The 23,924-nt window shown below is 38.5% G+C and overlaps 1 protein-coding gene across 2 annotated transcripts in view; it reads right to left on the bottom strand.

Moving 5' to 3' along the window:
* IQGAP2 (IQ motif containing GTPase activating protein 2) overlaps positions 1–23,924 on the bottom strand; it is a 236,203-nt gene that overhangs the window by 11,054 nt on the left and 201,225 nt on the right. For both annotated transcript variants that reach the window (XM_054031558.1, XM_054031559.1), the window contains 8 exons: positions 22,623–22,763; positions 22,189–22,273; positions 19,550–19,782; positions 17,675–17,807; positions 14,903–15,005; positions 12,516–12,657; positions 3,193–3,280; positions 1,182–1,394 (listed from right to left, as the gene is read on the bottom strand). In XM_054031558.1, coding sequence (XP_053887533.1) covers positions 1,182–1,394; positions 3,193–3,280; positions 12,516–12,657; positions 14,903–15,005; positions 17,675–17,807; positions 19,550–19,782; positions 22,189–22,273; positions 22,623–22,763 — 1,138 coding nt within the window. The remainder of the gene's footprint in view (positions 1–1,181; positions 1,395–3,192; positions 3,281–12,515; positions 12,658–14,902; positions 15,006–17,674; positions 17,808–19,549; positions 19,783–22,188; positions 22,274–22,622; positions 22,764–23,924) is intronic.

Here is a 23,924-nt window from a genome sequence, read left to right as displayed (position 1 = left end):
AAATTATGTTGATTAAAAAAAACAAAACTAAAAGAGTGTCAAAGTGCCCTAACACAAATTAACAATTAAAAAATGTCAGCAACTTTAAAATGATCAATTCAGTCTGGGCTCAGCCAGCTACCTACAAAAAACTTCACACCTATTTGTCTAGGAAGCATTCCCTACACCTACTTCAAAAGCCCTCGTAAACAGATGTCTTCTGCGGCAGGCCTGGAAGGTCATCGGACCTGGACTATTTCAGAAAAGGGAGGGAGCAAGTTCCGGGATCTCACAGAGGATGCCCTGCCAGATACCCCTTACCACACCTCTTGTAACAAGGAGGTTGCAGCTTCAGCACAACCTTCTGATTACAACTGTGGCAGCATGGGAGAGAGGCAATCCCTCAGTTACAGTATTAGAAAACGTATCTGGCTATGTGTATTTGCAATCAACCAACCTTTTACCTTTTCAAAAAAGTGTTTCTCTCATGACAATAGCTAATGCAAATGAATATATTTTCACATTAACTACACTAAAAGGGCAATACGAGCAAGAATGGGGATTCTGATTTGGGTCAAGGTGGTTGGTTGCTACAAGTTTAACTCTTTATTGAGATAATGGAGAAAAACACCCTCCTTTACGAGTTTTCATCATTGCTGCAGCTATTTTATCTTATGTCAAAGGTATGTAAGGAAATCCTTTTTCTGACTGCTATTTTTATTTGGTTTCTTAACTTTTAAGCTCTGTAAAGATGAAACCAGTGATTACTCAAAACATTGTGCTTTGAAAAATTTGTTTAATTTTAAATGGAAAAAAGTACCTTACCCTCTCGCATTAGCACGTGCCATTTGTGATGTATGTTTATTGATACCAATAAAAGAGCGACATATAAATATTCATAGTATTGGAGATTGTCAGTTACTCTTCATCACTTATGTAGTGTGGATAATAGAGGAAAAGTGCACACCCTTGTACATTATTCAGCTCAAGCAATCATGTATTTAAGTATTTTAGCAACTAAATTTATTTCCTCACTTATTTTGAGGAATTTCTTTCAAACTGAGATGGAATCATTATTTGCATACTGAGGTGACTCAGTTTGGTATTCTGTACGAGGATGTTTATCACATGTACATGTGCATATGGTGAAAGGGTAGGTGCATTTTTAGAAAACTTAAAAGAAAACAGCACATTCCAATTACCTTAGCAATCTCATTGATGATTTCTTGGTACTTATTTGCTGAAGACACTAATCCAGCCTGTTCCAATGTGCGAAGATTTCTTTGTATTTTCCTTTTTTTTTGTTCTATTGGTAGCTGCCCATCTTCAAGCATAGACTGACTGTGCTTCATTTTCTCAGGAGTTTTGGAATCTAAGATAGCACGTTTCTCTACCACTTTTAAGTGCTCGGATTCCTGGACAAAATATGGAAAAAAACAGTTGCTTACCTGTTCATAACAAATATATATATAAAAAAAGTGTCCAGATGCTCTCACCTCTATGTAAAAGAGATAACTGAGAACTCAGAACAAGACTGTGTAAAATAAATGCTATGTTTATATCCATGTTGACTAAACTCTTAGCATGCCTCTTGAAGGCACCTTAAAGTAAGTCCATTATTAAGGCTACATTTTAATCACGGGTATTTTTAATAAAGGTCATGGGTAGTAAACAAAAATTCACAGCCGGTGACCTGCCCATGACTTGTACTATATACCCCTAACTAAAATGAGGGCTGGGGGGGCGGGGCGCGTCCGGAGGTGCCATAGGAGTGGCCCGGGACACCCACTGGTGCTGGGAGAGGAGAGCTGGGTGGAAGTGCGCAGCCCAGGACCCCCACGGGTGGTGGGGGAAGGGTGCCAGGCAGCAGCTCACGGCTCAGGACCCTCGCTGGTGCAGGAGGTGGGGGAGAAAGAGGATTGGCAGGGCTGACAGGCTCCCTACCCAGCTCTACATGTCCATGCAGCTTCTAGGGGGAGTGAAGGCCAAGGTGGCTCCCCGCACTGCCCCTGCCACAAGCTCTGGCTCCACAGCTCCCATTGGCCGGGAACCACAGCCAATAAGAGCTGCGAGGGCAGCGCCTGCAAACATGGACAGAGCCCCCAGATGCCTCCACCTAGGAGTTGCAGGGACATGCCAGACACTTCTGGGGAGCCCCCCCTCCGGTAAGCACCGCCCTGCACCCCAATCCCTGCCCCAAGCCCTGAGCCCCCTCCCACAGCCAGTGCTGCCGGCCCAGGTACTGCCTGGTCTGCTGGGGCAGCCCCGAAGTCAGCCACACCAGTCACTGCAGAAGTCATGGAAAGTCATGGAATCTGTTACGGACACAGCACATTATCCATTATTAACGAATTAGTAAATTTGTTAGCTGGGACATAGAAAATGTGTTTGAACTGCAGTCCCACGGACTGATCCAAAACCCATTCAAATCAGTGGAAAGTCTCTTATGGACTTCAACAGGCTCTGTATCAGGGCCCACAGTCCTTAAAAGTGCCCTCCCCCCATTTTTTTTGTTTTAAAATATAACATTTTGGCTTTTCTTGACATCACTGATATAGCTTGTGCATCCACTAAATATTTCACGCTGCAACAGTTGAGAGAAGTCTGCAGAAGACAAGAGATTCCCACGCAATTCCCATACCAAGGAAGGCGACAGGCAGTTTCCCCACATGGTTGTTTGTTTATATTGCATAAGCAAAGAAGCTAAATGGGAAAATGCTTGAAATTAAGATCCTAGTTTTTTCTCATGAAATATGTAATAAGATAACTTACATTGGTGCATTTGATGGTATAAAAATCAAAGACTACAGACACTTTCATAAACTATGTTAAAAATAATTTCATGGATACATGACAGTACAACTTCAATCAAAAAGATCAACATTTTCAAGTAGGAATAAGCCCTGTGATCTAAATGGGACTTTTTAGTAAGACCCGTGAAATAAAATAGCTATCTCTGAAGTTTAAAACTGCATATTAATTTCTGATTTTAATTCCAAGTTATCTACATGAAAGAAAAAAAGGAACCAAAATAAAAAAAACTGATTTTCTGATAGATCTGAAGAATTTTTAAAAATATGTATTTTCATTTTATGATTTGTTATGTTAAAAAAAAATATTTTTCTCCATTGTTAATGGTCAGAGAAATTTGTTACCTATTTTAAATACAGGACAAGGTATTAAGATATATTATATGAAGAGGAGAACATTTACCTGTTGTGCAGAAGCTGGTGTTTCTAAGATTTCTAAGAGTGTATCTCCTGGTTGTGTTCGTATCACATCAACAACAAGTCTTTTTGTCCTTTTCAGAGAAATAAACAATGGATATTATAAAACAGCTGTCATAGGAAGCATTTAGTTTCCTCATTTGTGACTCAGTTAAAAAATTAAAAGATCACACACACACACACACACACACACACACAGTGTTGATATTTTTTCAAAGGTATTTTAGATTTCAGAGCTTCTATTAACAGCAGTATTAAACTAAATAATGGATTTTTGATATGTACATATTTTTGTACCAAAGTTTATAGGCTTCTGTTCCCTTTATTATTTGGGAGATTCAATCATCATGGTGATAGATGCTATAATAAGAATCTAGATAGCACAGGTTCATTTGTATCACTTAACTTAGGACTGAAAGTGAGAGATGGAAACACAGATCTTTCCAAAGTCTGACATATGCATAAATCTTTTATGAGCCACCTGGATTTATACTGAATATTTAGAAACAGACATTTGCTGAACTTCAGAAACAACATACAAATTAATAATGTTTATTACTGTGTACTGCTTAAAGAAAGAGGCATCTCTAGGAGCAGAGAACATGCATCATTTTCTTACGAGAAAAAAAAAAATTCTAAACAAAAAGGAAATTGCTATGTCCTGATATTTAAAGTGGTGTTTTTTTTGTGGTTGGCAGTGGTGAGCTGGAGCCGGTTCGCAGGAACCGGTTGTTAAATTTAGAAGCCCTTTTAGAACCGGTTGTTCCGAGACAACCGGTTCTAAAAGGGCTTTATTTAACAAAAGCTCCAGCAGCTGTCCACCCCGGCTCCAGCTCACTTCCCCCTCCTCCCCTGAATGCTCCGCCCCCTTCTCCTCCCCCTCCCCTGCTTCCCATGAATCAGATGTTCGCGGGAAGCCTGAAACAAGCAGCAGGCAGGCAGGTAAGCTAGGGCGCAGGGGGGGAGGTGCGGCTGGCCCAGCCGGGCCGAGCGGCTCCCTCCAGCCTGGCTCCTGGTCCCGGCCGAGCAGCCCCAGCCCGGTCCCGGCTGAGTGCCCCCGTCCCATCCCCAGCCGAGCACCCCTGGGCCCCGCGGCGCCGGTGCTGGTGCCGGCCCTGGCCCCAGCCCGGCTGCCCCTGGCCCTCGTCCCGGTCGAGCGGCTCCAGGCAGCGCGGTAAGGGGGCGGGAAGCAGGGAGGGGGTGTTGGAAGAGGGCAGGGTAGTTTGGGGGGGTGGATAGGGGTGGGGTGGTCAGAGGGCAGGGAATAGGGGGACTGAATGGGGCAAGGGTCCCAGGGGAGCAGTCAGGAAGGAGCAGGGTTTGGATGGGGGCAGTGGGGGGCAGTCAGGGGTAGGGGTTCCAGGAGTAGTCGGGGACAGAGAGAAGGGGTGGTTGGATAGGGCAGGGGTTCCGGGGGGCCATCAGGAATGAGAGGAGGGGTTGGATGGGGCGGCAGGGGGCAGTCGGGGGACAGGGAAGGGGGGGATGGGGCAGGAGTCTGGGGGGGGCAAGGAACGTGGGGTGTTGGATGGGGCAGGAGTCCTGGGGGACAGCCACGACCCCCTCGTGGGGTGAGGAGAAGGGAACCTGTTAATATTTTGGCAGCTCATCACTGGTGGTTGGGGTAAGAAGTTATCACAATTCCTGCTGTCTTTTCATTCCACAGTTATTCCAAGAACATCCTGTTACACAGCTCTACTACAACACAATACATTGTTACACAAACTAGGTACATCTCTTTACAAGCTAATAGCATAAGTAATACATAGAGATTAATGGATAAAGAGTAATGTATAGTATATGCCATGCTTCAAAGACAAAGAAAATGTAACAATAGGGTTTTTGAAAAAAATCATTTTGAAGTACAAGCAGTGAAACTTCTATGTTAAGTCCTCAAATAACAACTGTTTTTATCTATGTAAACCACTGTCTTCATTTTCAAGACTAAACGTTTATATCCAACAAGAAATGGTGAGAAAAGATTTTATGGTCTTCTATTCTATTACTTTCATTCTTACTTGACACAAAACATTTGAGTTTGGATCAATTTTTTATTGATGTATTAGAAATTCATACATAAGGAAAAAGGCAATAACTCCAGAAATGTCAGTAAACCAAATTACCATATTCTGATGCATACATAGCTGGAGCAGGAAGTCTGCTCAACCTACAGGAGGCGAGGGAGCAATGTTCTATTCTCTCTGTCCATAGCTTCTCTTTACTGCATGTGACTGCTCAGCACACACAGAATAGCTTCAGAGGGATTCATTCTGCCAGCTACTGCTCCTGAATTCACTCCAATATGCCAGTGAAGCAGAAGCTATTTCAAAATGAGTTTGCCCTAGCTATACTCAATTCAAATTTGTCTCCTTCTGTAGCTACCTTCTCCAACCTTTGGTGATCTTCCTAGAACTTATTTCAGCAGACAGAAATTTATTACAACTATTTTATGGACTCATTCAGGAAAGGACTTAAGTACATGCTTAACATTGACTCAATGAGTCTTGGGTATGTGCTTAAGTTCTTTTCTGAATCCAAATGCTTTTCTGCACTGGGGCCATAGTTAATGGACTCCAAGTGCTGTTTAGGAGGAGAATGAGGTGCACACAGGGTACAGCTGTACACAGAACATATCCATTTTCCTCCCCAGTCACAAGCAGAGGTGCTGTCCTGCGACCAGAATTGGGCAAAACTACCCCTGGATGAAGTTCTCCTTATGTACCGCTTTTTCATGCAAAAAGATATGCATATAAAACACTGGTACAAGACAGCACCGAATATTGTCCTTTGAAGAAATGTATTTGCAATTTTTAAACTCGAAAGTCCCAAAGGTTTCCTTGAATTTGAATATTCTAAAGATATTTTTAAAAACCTAAAATATTCTAATGAGTTTGATAGAAGAGATGCATCATTGAATTTGTAGAATATCTAGGAACAGTTCATCATATACAGTATATCTGGTTGTATACCTAGACGCATACCATTTCAACATCAATTATTTAAATAATGGCAGAGTACACCTATGAAGTTTGCAGATGATACCAAGCTGGGAGGGGATGCAAGTGCTTTGGAAGATAGGATTAAAATTCAAAATGATCTGGACAAACTGCAGAAATGGTCCGAAGTAAAATAGGGTGTAATTAATAAGGACAAATGGAAAGTACTCCACTTAAGAAGGAATAATCAGTTGCGCACATACAAAATGGAAAATGACTGCCTAGGAAGGAGTACTGCGGAAAGAGATCTTGGGGTCATAGTGGATCACAAGCTAAATATGAGTCAACTGTGTAACACTGTTGGAAAAAAAGCAAACATTATTCTGGGATATAATTAGCAGGAGTGTTGTAAACAAGACAAGAAGTAATTCTTCTGCTCTACTCCATGCTGATTAGGCCTCAACTGGAGTATTGTGTCCAATTCTGGGCACCACATTTTAGGAAAATGTGGACAAATTGGAGGAAGTCTAGAGAAGAGCAAAAAATGATTAAGGTCTAACAAAGATGACCTATGAGGGAAGATTGAAAAAATTGGGTTTGTTTACTCTGGAGAGGAGAAGACAGAGGGGACATGATAACAGTTTTCAAGTATATAAAAAGCTGTTACAAGGTGGAGGGAGAAAAATTATTCTTGTTAACCTCTGAGGATAAGACAAGAAGCAATGGGCTTAAATTGCAGTAACGGCGGTTTAGGTTAGACATCAGGAAAAACTTCCTGTCTGGGGTGGTTAAGCACTGGAATAAATTGCCTAGGGAGTTTGTGGAATTTCCGTCGTTGGAGATTTTTAAGAGCAGGTTGGACAAATACCTGTCCAGGACGGTCTAGATAATACTTAGTCCTGCCGTGAGTGCAGGAAAGTGGTCTAGATGACCTTGCGAGGTTTCTTCCAGTCCTACGATTCTATGGCAGTAGAACGTTTCGATGAATGTTCCTTTTAAGGCAGGAAAGCTAATTGTCAGCTGAGGTAAGTGTATTTTCATCTCTTGAACAAAAATACACTGGAAGTTTAATTCTACTTTTGGAAACCTGACACCTCCTTGGAAACTTATTAACAAAACCCTCATGTGTCATGCCAGATAAGCTTTAAAACCACAATACGTTCCTCAGATTCTTTAGGTTTCTGAAGGGAAATTAACAACATATATGTATATTAAACTAAATGGAATGTGCAAGTCAGTATGAGAATTAACAAGAAAATCTGTCATTTACACACCCACACTGCCAGTCCATCAGATATTTAAAAAACATGAGTTTTCTTTTGACCTAGTTTCTAGAAATACTTAAACATTCCATGCTCATGAAATTCCAATATACTTCACAAAGGAAACAGGACAAGAGGCAAGTTTAACTTCAACTCAGTTAAGGTTCAGTTAGAAATGATTAGCACTTTCTGAGAACCAGGCTCTCTTTCAGCATTGGATACGAAACTGAAGTCCAGGTGTACAGGGTAATTTTTATAATACTGTACCTAAGTTTTAAACTACGTATAAGAACAGATCTAAGAGCATAAAGCTCAAAGTATAAGACTGGGGGATCCAGTCTTCTCTAATTTTCATGTAATTTTTAGTTGTGGAAATATTAAAAGAATAATGTTCTTCAGTCACCTAAAGACTGAGTTAATGCTGATCAATATAGATACTTATTTTTACAGCTAGTTTACTTCCTTTCCTCTGTTTAAGTTACAACTAATGAGTTTTGCTTTTATTGACCATAAAGTACTTTTGTATTTAACTGGTGAAAGCGAGTTAGTTGAGGATTAGACCAGGTAAGAGAAAGGATGTTGGTTGGGAGGGCGAAGTCACTGGTCACTATGGCAGGTGTGATGTCCTCCCGTTACAGAAGTTGGTCTGGGAGTCATTCTAGGTCACTGACGTCACCAAGTGGCATATTCAGTCTTGGTTTGGACACAGTTGTGTCTGGCAAAAAAAAGTGATCCATGACTTTGCAACCTCCTGATTGGATTATTGAAATTAAAAAATACAGCATAGAATGCAGCTGCTAACTTCGTACTGACAGTTTTTAACGCACCCATTTTTAGTGGACATATTTATTATAGTAGCTACTGAAGTGCGCAACCAACTTGGGGCCTCATTGTGCTAGGCACTGTACAAACAGATAGAAAAAACAGACAGGCTGAGATGGGACACAGCCAAAGATGAAATGATTTGGCCAAGGTCACAGCATGTGAATGGTAAAGCTAGGGCTAGAACCCAGGCCTTCAGCTCTGTGCCTTATCCACTAGGCAACACTCTCCCTCAAGGCAATGGAGAAACTAGTCTTGTTCAAGCAGAGCTTAAACAAGTCTTTAAGAATCAGAACTTCTTAAAAGAGATTATAAAAATTTATTATATTTCACACATTCATGACCTTTATCTTGGTTTTAAAAAGCTACAGTTCACTAACTCCAAAAGAAGCTACTTCTAGAGAAATAAGTTAGGGCATATATTTCCCAAAATATCTAATTAGTGCATGAATATTGGAATATGAGCCCCCCTGGCCCAGATTGGTGTAGGTAAGAGGATTCTGAGCATTTTAGCAGCTCATCTTTTCAATTGTGAGAAGCGCAGTGTATTTCCACCATTGCACTACTGTTATGAGAAGTGTGCGTGCCCTAGGAGTCATTTAACAAACACATAATCCAAACTAGAAGTTCCTGTAAACACTCACTGTCCAATTATGCACATAAACTGGTGGGTTAATATCTGTGGTTATCACGAATACTATACACATGCATTACTATTTTACAAAAGCACCAATCAATATACATTTTGAAACCATCTCCCAATATGATTAATAAAACATACTTTTAAAGAGTGATGATTTAATATTCATAACAGCTTGCAGACTGTCAGCTACCTAAACTCATATTCACTATTTAGATATAGAGCAGATGCAGCATGAAAGTTTCTCTAAGTTGCCCTACAAATGTACAAAAGTCCAGTTTTGCAGGAATCATATTTAGTGAGATGTTTGAATGGGAATGAGGCAAAAAACTGTTCCTAGCACTGACTAATACCCTTATGGGTAGTTTCAATTGACACACCAACTGGATGGCCAGTTTTTATAATTAATGTCTATTCTAAAAGGTGCAAGAGTTATTGTACAAACATCCTAAGTCAGCTGTGATTATTTACAATTGAAACTGTAGTTCAACTCTGCATAAAATCAATCAATTTGAAAAAGCTCTTTAAAGATAAGATTAGCAGAAACTGAGAAGACACTCTCTAACAAAGAAAGAGCATGAAATATAGATACTGAAAGATTGCAGAGAGAACAAAACTTAAGCTTTAATTTAAACAATAGTTTCATGCCATCGATCCCAATTACAGAAGAAACTGGTTGCAAACAAAGAAAAAAAAAAAAGACAAACTGAAATAAAATCGTGGCACTACTAAGCCATATAGTAAATATCACCACTCACTCCAATCCCTTTCCTCATCCTTCATCTCTACATTGTCTATGTAAGCTTTAAGTTGCTCAGGGCTGAGACCTTGTCATTCTGTCTGTAAGTTGCCTAGACACTGATGTCATATAAATAATACAAATGTGTTGAGATGTTCCTATATGCTTACCTAGTGTTTTGTTTTAGAAACTACAGAAGTCATGTAAGTAGCTTTACATCAAACTACATATGCAAAGTTACCAAAAAGGACCCCCGAATGTTTGAAAGTTACGTTTCAGATCAATAAGCATGAATAACTGCTGTACTGATGGCAAACCAATCCCTTTCCTTTTAATTTAAATCTTTATCTCCTGGACCATAAAACTGTATGCTCAATGTGTGGGAAATTCTAGAGGCAGTTCTCTCTACCAGCTAAACTGTAAGATTTGTTCAGGGAAAACATCCTTAAGGTTAAGAATTGTAGAGTGTGTGCTTGCAATTGTAAATACTGTGGTAAAATGACTTTCCTGCAAAGTAAAGCTTCAGTTGCCAGTCAATAAAGCTAAATTACTTTTCAGATTCAGTAAGTACATTAAAAATATTAACAGAGTCCTGTGGCACCTTTAAGACTAACAGATGTATTGGAGAACTGCGAAAGCTTATGCTCCAATACATCTGTTAGTCTTAAAAGGTGCCACAGGACTCTGTTACTTTTTACAGATCCAGACTAACATGGCTACCCCTCTGACATTAAAAATATTGGTGTTCAGTATGAGCACTGCTGAGTGAGATTGTAACTGCACTATAGGCCTGCATAGAATGAGGTTTAATTTTAAAAGACTGTCTAGCCAGCCCACAGGTTGTGAAAAAAAGTGTGAAAATAGCAGTTTTAGAAAGTTAGCACTTGCATCCATTTTCAATAGTGAAAAGAGATATTGAACAACTCATAATTTGCAAGTAGGTTAAATGTGAATATATCCAATGAAATAGGGATGAGGTTAATTTAAAAATAAAAATAGCTATGCAGAACTTTTGATATAATGCACTTGCCTACAGGTTTTACCAATAGTATTTTTCAATCATCTGAAGAAAAAGGAAGCCAGTGAATATTATTCTCTCCCCCTGGGTAAGTCATGCAATGTTTGTGAGCTAAGAGGACAGTAACATCCTGTACAAATACTGGTCAGACAAACATTTCCAAGTGTTTTCAATTTAGAGGAAAGAGGGCAGAGTTGGATTTGCCTTCCAGTCTAGACAGCAACTCATCTTGAATTATGGAAAAGATCATGTGTTAGGACAGTATCTATTTCACAGTGTGCAATAATGCAAGTAGCCATAACTTCGTAAGAGCTAAAATATCGATGTTTTACAAAGTTTGTTTCAGACTTCGAAAGATTTTGGATGGGGTGGAGACTTGACTGGTCTATTTGATACAGATCCTTCTCTTTTCAGGTCAATAGTCTGAATCTGAGCTAGGTCCATATGACCTAAACTAATAACCATTTGATGACCTATGTGAAATGTGCTGGTAGTTTTTCTGACACCCATATAATGAGCTTGCTAAGGAAATTTAATACATCAGAAACATGCTCATTTCTACATTTCTAATTGATAGGAGTTAAAATTCTTATTTCTTAATTAAAAGTTAGTTTAATTATCTGTTACAATGCTAAGGATATTACAAACTGGAAAAGAGCTCAAACCACTGATGACAAAAGGCTTACGTTACTCCTGAAAAACAAGTTAATCTTTGTGTGACGCACATCAGCAATATTATAAAACAGAACCTTCTTAATACAAGAAAACAACACAGAATAAACTACATTCTAATGAATGAGGAAAATCTGTCCTAACATGTCAAACTTCAAAAGAACATTAAACCTTTCAAATGTTACTTTTCATTTAATGAAATCCAACAATATCAAATCTTTAAGCATCAAAAGGTATTTCATCACCTCTGCTCCCCCTCCCCCCCCCAAAAAAGAGGAGGTAAAAACCATAATGAATTAGAGGTACAATCTAGCTATATACACATCTTACTGTTGTATTCATGCTTTAAACTGTTTTCTCACGGTTTCCCTCTTGCCAGGTCATACTTCACTCAAGTCTTGGTTATTATGTCATGAGCAACCTCTGCAGCCAATGGCAAAGGGAGGAGAGACAGTCCAAATGTGGTCCATACTAAGTGAGTTTGTAATTCCCCGATCTAAATAAGCGTGTTGTGTTTTTCAGAACACCACTATTCCTATTAACATTAATAGAAGCTGTGGGTGCTTAGCACCTCTGAAAATCAAGAAACTTATCTAGGTGTCCAAATAAGGATTTAGAGTTGGGATTTTCATATGTGCCTAAGTGACTTAGAAGCACCAATCTCATTCACTTCCAAGAGGATTTGTGATCTCAAGTCACTTGGGTGTCTAAAGTAGATTTTTCAAAAGCACTGAAGTTTGAAAACAGCGGTTTAAGTCTTAACTAGCCTTGGAGTTTTGCCAGAATTACATCCCAAACTCTTAGGGGGCAAATTTCATGCTGAATCTGGCCTTAAGTTTTGATTATAACACTATCTTTGACCTCATGCTGCGTTGCCAAGGGGGTTGCACAAGGTACGGGTCAGCACAGGATTTGGCTAGTGGCTGGCAAAGCATCGGACTGTCTTTACATCAACCAAAAGGCCCAAGCTATGGACTTAACTATTTGTAGACCGTCAGTCAAATGAATGGCTGTGTGTGTGTGTGTGTGTGTGTGTTTTTGGGGGGGGGGGGGGGAGAGACATTCAATCTGAAAAACACTTGTTTTTTTAAATTTCCAATTGGAACACTAAAGTAATTACAAACCTGAATAAAGTAATAAAGTTAGTTTACATTACTGGTATTGCTTGTTTTAACAAAAACATTGCCCAAAAGATAAATATTTAATGAACAAACCCGTACTTTATCATCAACCCTTTGAGATCTTGATCTTCACCTTCCTGTAACTCATATTTGCTGGTCAAAGAGAGTGAAATCTCTGTTTTTGCAAGCTGACTCAATGTGTTTTCCTTGTTAGGATCATTGGGATCAACAGCTCCTTCCCCTGTAGGAAAAAATATGGCTCTTATTCTGCCAGTTCATTGACATGTGACAAGAACTGGAGCATGAACCAGAATCCTGGGAAACATGTTAAAGGAAACAGAAAACTATTCAAAGATCTATCCACCTGTACTATATCTAGACAAATAACTTTTTTTATGGCTGAAGAAAAATTTTGAATTAAATACAATTAATACCATCCCTCCATTTAGAAACAGGAAAATTGTAGTATTTTGTATTTTCTGAAAATATCCAATAGACGTTACCTATCTATATATCTAGGCAAAGATTTTTGAAATACTAAAACCTGTGATTTTTGCCACCTTAAATCAGATTTTTCTTTCAAGACAGTTATCCAGACAGGGCTCAAATATATGTGTTTCTTTACCAAAGAAGTTGTGCAGTTATTTAACTTCCATAATCAGGAAAAAAATTAAAATAATAAAAATAGAACTGTGGTAGGGTAATCATTACTGATAGTGTTCCTATTATGAACTTGTTTCTGAGGCACCCAAAATATGCTAGACATTTTCTAAACAGAGGTGATGTGATCCCTGCACTAATATTAATAGTTCTATTCCTCTTCTTCTAGCCTTAGTCCCATCTATGTTGGGTCAGCTCTGTGTCCTTCTCCATTCCAGTCTGCCTTGAGGCAGTTCCTTGGAAACTCCACAGATGATCAAACCTTTTTATATAGCATCCATACATCTAGCATCCCAACCCTTTTCTTATCCTCCATTTTTAAGTTGAACACCCTGTTTCCTGTATATTCTTCTGATCTTCTTTTCATGTGATCAAACCATCTAAGCCTGGATTCCCTCAGCTTTCCTATAATTGGTCTCACCGTCACTCTTCCCCTAATGTGTTTGTTCTGATGGTCCATCCTTGTAACTTCAAGCAACAATTTTAACATTTTAATTTCCATCGTATTCAAGATCCACTCCTATCTCTTCTTTGGTGCTGAGCATTCAGAGCTATACAAAAAGTACAGGCCTAATAATTACTGTACAGATCTTTGCCTATCAAATAGAAAAGTTTCTCCTAACTCCTACTGCATATCACTTCACTCACTTCTCTCCATGTAGTCCATGACGTTCCTATTCTGCTTTGTCACGGAGTTCACCATTACCCTGTACTATTGAACCTAGGAACTTCTATACCTTTGCTAGTGGCTGGCTCCCCAGACTTACAGTCTCATTGCCTTCCTGAAAGTTATGATGATTGAATCTACAGACCTTCTGCTGACTTTCATGCCATTTGTTTCAAGTATGCACTTCCACTCACTAAATTTTCCACTTCCCCTCTGCTCTCTCCCACAAGCACATCATCTACAAAAAGCATGCATCAGCATGCCACTCTGAATGTTTTCTGTAACCGCATCAAGCACTATGGTGAACAAAAAGAGGGTTGGTGCAGAATCTCAATGCACTCTGACTCTTAACTGAAATGGTTCAATTACTTCACATGACTTTTTAACTGTGGTAGCAGCACCCGCATACATGTCCTGGATGAGTCTGATAGCTTTCAGATATCTGCTTCATCCTCTTAAACTATATGACTTTTTTCAGAACATGCTCTTAAGCCTTCTTAAGACCTCTTTTCTCTATTTTTCCACTAGCAATCAAAATGTAAAGATAGTATCCATCATTGATTTGTCTGGCACAAATCCAAACTCATTGTTACTGACTTCTCTTCATAGCCTCTTATCAATAATCAGACTGAATTTGCTTTTAGAAAATTTTCCAGTAAGTTCATTGGTGTATCACATCCTTTGCCTGTTTCACTATTCTATAGAGGACTACTTCTCAAAATTAAAGTCTGTCTACTTTTATGGAAATTGGGTTTGCACAGCCCCTTCCATACATTCAGTCAGGTTATTTAAATATCTGATAGTACTCTATTCAATTACAGAGAGCTAGATGTTTCTGCTGAAATTATTGATGTTGGATAGTTAAATGATATCATTATGCTCCAGAATAAATACCCATTGTGAGTAGTTCATACCTCTCAGAGCTATTGTGGACTCTGGGAGACAGCTCTCCTTTGATTCTCATTTTAGAATATCTTTTCAGCTATAATAGCTGCAAAAATCATTTTAGGAAAAAGTCTTAAATTCTGCAGACACTGAAGAGGCCAAACAAGTACCCCCCCTCCCATATACCAGTTTAGGGCCAGTCCATGTATTACTATCATGAACAGATCAAAGGGGGTGGGGAAGAAGGGGAAAGACAGAGAGAAAGAAAACTTACCAAGGAAAGACTCTACATCAGGAACAGCCCCTAACCCCTCCAGCAATTCATTCAGTAGGTCATTCTGCTCAGGAGCAAGGGCATCCTGGTGTTCTAACAGCAGCTATAAACAAGTGCAAACAAAATGATCATCAGCGAAACCACTGAAATACTCCATTTCTTCAAATGGTGCGATAGACTCACAAACAGAATGCTCAAAATAAAGTCTTCAGAGCCACAGTGGGCTTACAACATGAATAAGGACTATGGAGGACTGAAGGAAAGAAAGTGCTTGCTTACAGGCTGTGGTTTCAAGACTGATAATTCTATTTCCCAGTCTGATGGTTGGCTCACCCTTGGATCAATATTAGAATGCAAGCAAATATACACAAACCGAAGGGAGTGAGTCCTCAAAATATTAACACACATGGGGAAAAGCTCCAATTTAGCAGCTGCTTAAAACGATTAACAAAACATTACCGCTAAACAGAACCAGAATTGGCACTTCACTTGACAGTCTCAGAGACCAAGGAATAAGGCCTCTGATCAGCAAGACACTTAAGCATATGCTGAAGTGCTTTGTTGGATCAGGACCTTAATGGACAAGGGGACTGAACTGTTCTTCATAATGGTGACCTCATCAGAGCAGGGTTAATTCACACCATGCTATGCAGAATGAGGAGGCTCACGCTGCTGCTGTCTATTGCCGTATGTTTTTTAAATATAGGATTTCCTACTCCTGTGGTATCAATTTGCTACTTTTCCAATATGCTCCTATTGCCAGTATCAGTGATTTTCTTGGCACCAAGATAACAGGAAGTACAAACTATTAATAATACAACTTGTATGGCAGCTGTGCACACCTCCAAGGAGGAATAGTTCCGCTGTCCATAAAAAGCCTCTGAGAACAAACTTGTATACGCTGCATTATAAAAAAGCACGAATGGTATGGGCCTGAAGAATGAATTTCCTGTAATTAGACTGCTCGTTTCTGTACCTATCACTAGCATTTACTTCAGGAAGCAAGTGGCACTGTGCAGAGTTTGATAACAGTTTGTGTTTGCTAGTTCCCAAGGTCTGTTTTCCACATAAAGAGGATTCTTACTATGGAAGTCTATTTTAAGGTTATGGTGCCCATGGCCACCAGTTTAAATTGAATTTAAATACAAGTGGAGTAAAACATATGCTATATTTACAGATTTCAGAACTCTGATAGTTTAGAGAGTGAAAAGCCTATTCAAATCAAAAGCTGTATTCACTGAAATATAAAGGCAGCTAAAAAACTTCATATCCGGGAAATCAAAGGCACATTAAAGATTCTGGGGGAGACATTCAAAGACACAAATGGCAGTTTGGTGCATAACTAACATTTTGTTTTTGAAAATTTCCCTCAGTCTCATCTACATGAATGCCCTGGCATTATATTTTATATAGTGTATGCTGTGCATGTATACATGCGTACACCGAAATTGCAAGTTTAAGACATACAGAAATTTAGAATCTTTAGATATAAAGCTGCTTTGTTTCAAGTTTTAACTACTTCCTCCATACACATATGAACTACATGAAATCTTGGAAGAAAAGACTGTCCCCTTTGACTAGTGTTCTACCGCATGACAAGTAATTTATATCAAAAGTGTTCAGTTAATCCTGATGAAGTACAGAACACACTAAACCAGATTACACACAAAGTGACAAATGAGAGGTTCCCCAGAATCATTTGCACCATCTGAGATTCAGCTTCTAAGTCACAAATTTGACAATAGCATAGCAGGAGTTGAATATCATGCTGGACACCTAAATGAAACAAGTTAAGTGTTGACAAACAAGCAGATAGGAAATGAAACAAATACATCCTCAATTCAAACTTGAAGTAGCAGTTGTCTTTAATCTAGCAAACACTATATTTCCTGGTAGGTTTAGCCATTAGTTCTTGCATGAGTAAGGCTAATTTTTAACTCACTGTCTTGGGAGTGAAGTATTCCATATTTTTAAAAGAATATCCATGATTTAACATTTCTGGGTTTTGCACGTTAGTGGATGACTGGTAGTATACTAGCTGTGGAAGGACCATATGGTATACATCTAAATTATATCCTAGTGAATCACACTAGGAACTGCAGTTTCTGCATTTCATCTGTTCCTTATCCAGAATAAACATACTTGCAGGATACCACTGCCCTCTAAATCACACTCTTGCATCTGCTTCCAGCCAAACACATGATGGAATACCAAAGTCATAAAATGTACAAGATTTTACTTTATCTCAAAGTCAAAGTCCCCTTTCTTACCAATAGGAAGTTTGTAATTCAGATAAACTACAAATGGTTCATAAGTACTATATGCCAATAAGAAGTCCTGCAATTTTTTTTCCTTTTCAGCTAAATGCTCTGAAAGAAAAAAATACTTTACATTTTATTGTCAGATTCTTATTTTGGTTAACACTTGTTTCCAAACTGTCGTCTCTACCATTCCCATTGGGGCTAATGTGGTGGAAATGCAATTCTCTCCTGCACCATACAGTACAAGTTACAATAAATGTTAAGAAAAGTTTGGTTCTAAGGTTATTCCATACACTTGGACAGTGAGATGATCTTCTACTTGGACAAGAGACTATCAGAAAGGAAGAGTAAAGGAATTCCTTCATGGCATTTTAGGAAAGCCAATACAGAACAGCACAGTTATTCTGTGATTTTATGGAAAAATTACTCATTTCCCAAAAAGTGATTTGAGAAATTTCCCATGAACAGATTAAACAGTAGTTGTTTAGCTAGTTTCTTTCCATTTACTTACTGAATGGGTATTGATGATTTCTTCAATGGAGATGTATATGACAGGTTTGCTAAGGGTTACCATATCAGAGTACTCATCAATATTGAATTTCTCCTCTGGCTCAGGGACATCACATGCTATCTGAAAAAAATTCCTAAGAAAGTAGTAAGATGAGAAAGATAGGTTAAATAATTATACAATAAGAAAACCATGTTTTAGCTAACTGTAGAGAATTGGAATAAGCTTCTTGTTTGAAATGCAAGCTATATGAATATTTCTGCTACAATCTATTAAAGCTGCATAGGAATGCCAGTGTACAAATCGTAAGCAGCATGTCACAATGTAAATAGGAGTGCTTAAACGTTACCTGTCCCTAGAGAGACCAGCAGGTTTATTTCTTCAAAATAAGATTTTTCCCTTTCAGCTACAAAGTTCTAAGCAAGATTTATTTGGCAACATTTATTTTTAAAGATGTTCTGAGGGATCTAGTCTAGAATCTGGATTAAAAATAATCCTCCAGAAGATATAAAGGAAAGATGCTTTGCATCAATGGTTACACTCATTGTATGAAAGCAGCTCATAATATTGTCAAAGTTTAGGAGCAGTAATTAAATCTCATGCACCCTAATACAGGCTGTCTGAATGATACAGGGCAGTCAGAGGTGTTTAAATTTAACATATTTAAAGTCCCTGCAGCGCTCCACTGCAATGTTTAACTGTTTGGTGCCCAGGAACACTGTGCAAAATAGAAGGATATCTGGCAAGATTATGGGATTGTTACAGTGTAAGAATACTAGGGGAAAATACACAAAAGGTGTTAACACAAAGTGTTACTATGTCTATACCACTATCTATATCTAGACATACAGAAGCCATCCAGTGTTTCAGAAGCAGGAATCAGTTTCTCAGCATTTTTATTGATAACTAAGAAAGGTATTGCAGAGATAATGGAAAAATCTCTCATCTCACACTTCGTAACAGAGCAGATTCTAACCCTCTCAGGTTAGCATCCTCCTTGGAGACATATCACCAATTTTCAGCAAAAAGTTAAATTTAATGAGATATGGGATTCTTCTTTTTGTAAAGTTCAGAGCCAAATTAAACACAACGAGCAGGTCTTCCTCCTCTTTGTTTTTGTTATTAATTAATAAAATGACTAAACTGCTTTAGTATCCTTGCTCATGTATTGCCGAATGAAGGTTATAAGAGTAGTCATTAAAAAGATGTTTTCTTTTTCATATAGAAGAGACCCTTCTAAAAGGAATAATTAATGTACATTTGAAATGTTCTGCTGTCTCGTGATAATTCCATGATCATAACCACCCAAAAAAGCTACAAGGTAAAGAGCATAAATTTCAAACAACTCCCTTGCAACACAGAAGGTCTGGATTTTCCCGAGACACTTTTTAGCAAAATATTTAAATTGTCATTTCCTACAATTGTTTCTCTCAGGTGAGATGGCTAAAGTTAAAAAAAAAGAGAAAGAAAGGAAAAAAAAGAAAAAAAAAGACAGCTCTTCCTGCCTGAGAAATAGTTTCCATTTACAGAGGCGTAATCTCAGCCACCAGACAGAAAAACGATCAGCTGTTCTGCTTACTTAAAGCATGCATTGGTGTGTGATATACAATGAAATGCTCCATTAGACTCACATACTTAATTTTGCATTAAAACTTCCTATTTGGATGACTGAATACTGCTGAACAATACTAAAATTACTTGCTAAACAATAGTACTGAACTGGAAATACAGCACGTTATTTTTCATTATAGAACAAGGCAGAGCGATTTCTATATGAAGGATTATTCATTGAATTATAGTTAGGTAAATAGAGTAGGTCTACCTTATCCACCCTCAAACAGTTTACATTAAATAAACATTTGCATGAGGTTTTCACACCTGAACTTCTGATACGTCTGCGACAGGTAAGTATTCATAGATGAAAGATGCGCACTCTCTCCTTCAAAGAGTTTGTTAGAAGCAGCGTGCTGAAGGACTTTCGCCACACACCCTAAATTCCTCCTCTGGTCAGAGTGTATCTGGCCTCCAGCTGTCATGTCAATTATATCAAAACCATCTGGAGCAACAATGGCCGGGTTCATGTAGCGATAGTATAGGAGGTTTCCAACAATCTATAGGAGAAATACTTTGAGAATTTTTTTCTTCCCTGATATACACTTTATTACATTCTTAGAAAGCCCACCAAAAACTACACATTTCCTGGTTTAGATTCTAAGAAATCATTAACTAAGAGGTGGTAGAGACCAATCTGTGAAAACAACTTCTGATGTAAGTATTATCTAGTTAGCTAACTGGAAAAGTCTAGTGATCCCACAGAGATAAAAAAAAAGATGTTATTTAGTAATGGGCACTTGCACCAAGAGTATATTTATAACAACTGGTTTTAAAAAACAAAAACAAACCAACCCCCTACCCCAATAGGAAAAGAGTGCCATCTCCCTCCAAGATTTCTCATTTCATCAGAACTTTGGCCAGGTCTAATTTTTTAATATCACATTTTAAAAAAAAATGTTTAAATATCTGAAATTTTGGATGCATATATCAAGTTATAATAAATCCTATTCTCATTCAAATAAGTTTTCCATTACTATCCTGTTTCAGCTGAATCAGAAATACTGAGGATAGACATTTGTAAAATTTGTATTTTCTATCCAACCTAAAAGCAGGAAGTGCAGAGAGAATTTTTTTTAAAGTTTACATATTATTTAACTTCAAAAATAAGAGGTTCCATTCTCTTTGAGCTGGCCGTAATCTTTATCCCAAACTTCTAGCCCATCCCAAATATTTTAGTAGAGATTTTTTTTTTTTTTAAAGTGGCCTGATAAATTCTACATTTATCCATTAGAACTGGGTAGGAAACAGTTTTCCTGTCCTGTGAATATTTGGGAATTCAGAAGATTTGCCCATTCAACACTGTGATGAAACTGAGAATTTTTGCAGTTTTTTTGAGAAAAAAAACAGGATGGGCAGTAGAGAGACCAACCAGGTCCAAACCAGTCAATGACCCAAGGATCAGGGCACTCACATAGGATGTGAGAAATCTGGATTCATGTTCATACTCTGCCCAATCTGAAACAAGGACTTGAACCAGGGTCTCCCAAAACCCAGGTGAATACCTTGGACACTGGGCTATTGGTTGGTTTTCAGAAACTGCCTCTTCTGTTATATTAGAGTACCAGGTACTAAGCTGACCCAAGAGTTGAATTCCTGTGGGTGAGAAGTGAAGGACTCCTGACATCTAGTACTTACTTCCTTTGCTAGTTTGCCATAGCCCATGCCTCATCACTCCATGGAATGTTTGGCTTTTGAATTTAAGGGTTTTCAAATGATGAGCTGTGCTGGTCAGCCGGCAGGGTAGAGGTGCCTTGTGGTGGAATCAGTTCACTACCCATTTAAGGGTAGTTGTCAGAGAAGTTTTAAAATGATGTAAATTTATAGTGATCCCCAGGCACTGTGGTGATGGGCACCAAAGAAATTCTTGTAAACAGTGTTTATTGTAAACAATATTAGCTGTATTGTTTATTACATAAAAGCAGAATAAACTTCGCTGCGGAGATTAAAATTCTCAAAATGGCTCCAGACAAGAATTGTAACACAAAAATAATGTCTTTTGAAGGATACTAAAAAAAAAAAATCCTCAAAGTAATTCTGGATCCATTGCAATTCAATTTTTTAAAATGCAACATGGATATTGGCAACTGTACTGAGATGCAAATATATCTAATTAAAGCAAGATGTAAGCCCTGTAGTTATGTGGCAGGCACACAGAATGACTTCACATTGCCTTCTGCAGAGTACAACGGTTCTGACAGATTAAGGGAAGGGCACTGTGCCAGGAACATTCTGCATCACTTGACAGCACACATGCTCCAGTCTAGACAAATGTCACATTCCCACAACATTTATAAGCATCTTAAACAAGTGTAGTGGATAGATTAATTCACCGTTTGCTCTCATAACTCTGCCCAATTGTATTTATAGTATTAAAAAAACATTTGAAGTAATTTCATTTTAGCAGAGTTAAAATTGAAAAACCAGAGTCATATTCTTCATGGAAGATAAGTATTGAAGCAAAATCATGCAATCAAATATTCCTAGCTTCCTACAAAGTACCACCGAGCGGATTTTCAATGGTACTGGCCCATTGACTTCTATAAGTGCTACAGATGCTTGGCAACATTGACTATATTTTCCAAGGCAGGCCATATTAACACATGGAATTCCTTTCATCTTCACCCCCAGAAGTTTCTGTAAATATGAGTAGCAGAGGGGTAGCCGTGTTAGTCTGGATCTGTAAAAAGCAACAGAGAGTCCTGTCATGCGTCTGACGAAGTGGGTATTCACCCACAAAAGCTTATGCTCCAATACATCTGTTAGTCTTAAAGGTGCCACAGGACTCTCTGTTGCTTTTGTAAATACAAGTGTTAACAATTCTGTAGAAAGCTGATATGCAATAAATCTTGCTTTTGGCATAAGCAGAAAGAACAAGCTGCTGACAGATCACCTCACAAATCTACCTTTAATAGTTCATCTTCTGTTGCATCTGGGAATTTCTCATGGAGCGAATTCTTCAGAACTTTGGCTATATACCTCATTCCATAACTACATATAGAACAGATGAAAAAGGAAAATAATGGAAAGACTTAGATGAAACAAACGAATCATCCCATTCAATCAAGATACTGCATTTTCACAGACTAACCATTTACACACAAAACAAGATGATAACGAAAAAAAAAAGGATTTACATTACAGATGCTCACTATGTTTTATACCATATTTTGAATATGTGATATAGAGGAACTGTTCCCTCTGTTGGAGAATTGCTATTATAAAGACATGTACCACAGATAATATCAAGGCAGTACAGATGGCTGTTTATACTGAATCCTGCATCAAATGTTATTGTACAAATGAACTGAATTTATGGGACTTGTAATTTGGCACTTACGGCATCATACTGAGCGATGAGAATATGGACACAAGGACTTTATCAGTTACTGTTCTCAAGCTTTGAATGGAGGACTCCAGTCTATTTATCACTTCCGGATGTTCTAATGCTTGTTCAGTTGTTACATCGTATGGCAATTTACTGCAAACGCAAGAGAGGTATTTACTGGGCTAAAGTAAACGGTGTACTATGAAATTACAAACAACATTCATTAAAAACTAAGTTTGTTTAATGCTATACAGTCTCAGCTACTTATTTCATGTATATTTCAGAGAACACATAAAATCAAGTGACTTAATAAAAAATTCATTTGAAGAATTGGTTTTAACAGAAACAAAACCCCCACCAATATTATCAGTTCATTTTTTTTTAATTAAAATTAAAATAAATAAACAAAACAAACAAACAAACAAAAAAAAACAAAAAAAAACCCATGGAAGCGATATGAACTGTCCTCTTCCAGATACAAAGAGGAAAACATCTACAGTAACTCCTCACTTAACGTTGTAGTTGTGTTCCTGAAAAATGCGACTTTATGCGAAACTATGTTAAGCGAATTCAATTTCCCCATAAGAATCAATGTAAAAGGGGAGGTGGGGGTTAGGTTCCAGGGAAATTTTTTTCGCCAGACAAAAGACATTATATACACATACAGTATAAGTTTTAAAGAATTTTAAACAAACAGTTTAATATTGTAACATCAATGAATAATTGTGAAGCTTGGTTGAGGTGGGTGGAATATTTCCCAGGGAATGCCTTGCTGCTAAATGATGAACTAACAATCAGCTGAGCCCTCAAGGGATAATACGCTGTTATTAATGTAGCCTCTCACACTCTAAAAGACAGCATGGACTGAGGCAGGAAGGAGGAAACATAACAGATGCAGGGCAGTAGCTGCAAACTCTTCCCTGCAAAAACTGAACATGATGAACCCACGCTATCCAACGGGAGCGCACCACTCCCTCCTCCTGACAGCACATGCATGGCTGCACAGGTGCTGACTTTCCAAAGTGCTGGGGGATGCATGCATGACAGAGAGAGCGACACACGGACGTGCATTGCCCCTTTAAGTACACTGACCCCACTTCAAGTACATTGCCCTTTTAAGCAGATCAGCCACTTCAGACAGGATGCAACAGCTTCCAGCAAGCTTCTTCCTTTCTGTCCCTCTCCTCTGCTGGAGAGGGGGCACAGAGAGGGGGCAGGAGCAGGGGGACATCCTGATATCAGCACCCCTCTCCCCTGCCAAGCAAGAAGCTCCAGGGAGTAGCTCCAAGGCCAGGAGCAGCACGGCTCTGGGGG

This window comes from Malaclemys terrapin, chromosome 6, assembly GCF_027887155.1.
Source record: "Malaclemys terrapin pileata isolate rMalTer1 chromosome 6, rMalTer1.hap1, whole genome shotgun sequence".
NCBI classification, from domain to species: Eukaryota; Metazoa; Chordata; order Testudines; family Emydidae; genus Malaclemys; species Malaclemys terrapin.
The sequence above is the reverse complement of the archived record's forward strand: the minus strand, read 5'-3'. Positions and strand labels throughout refer to the sequence as shown.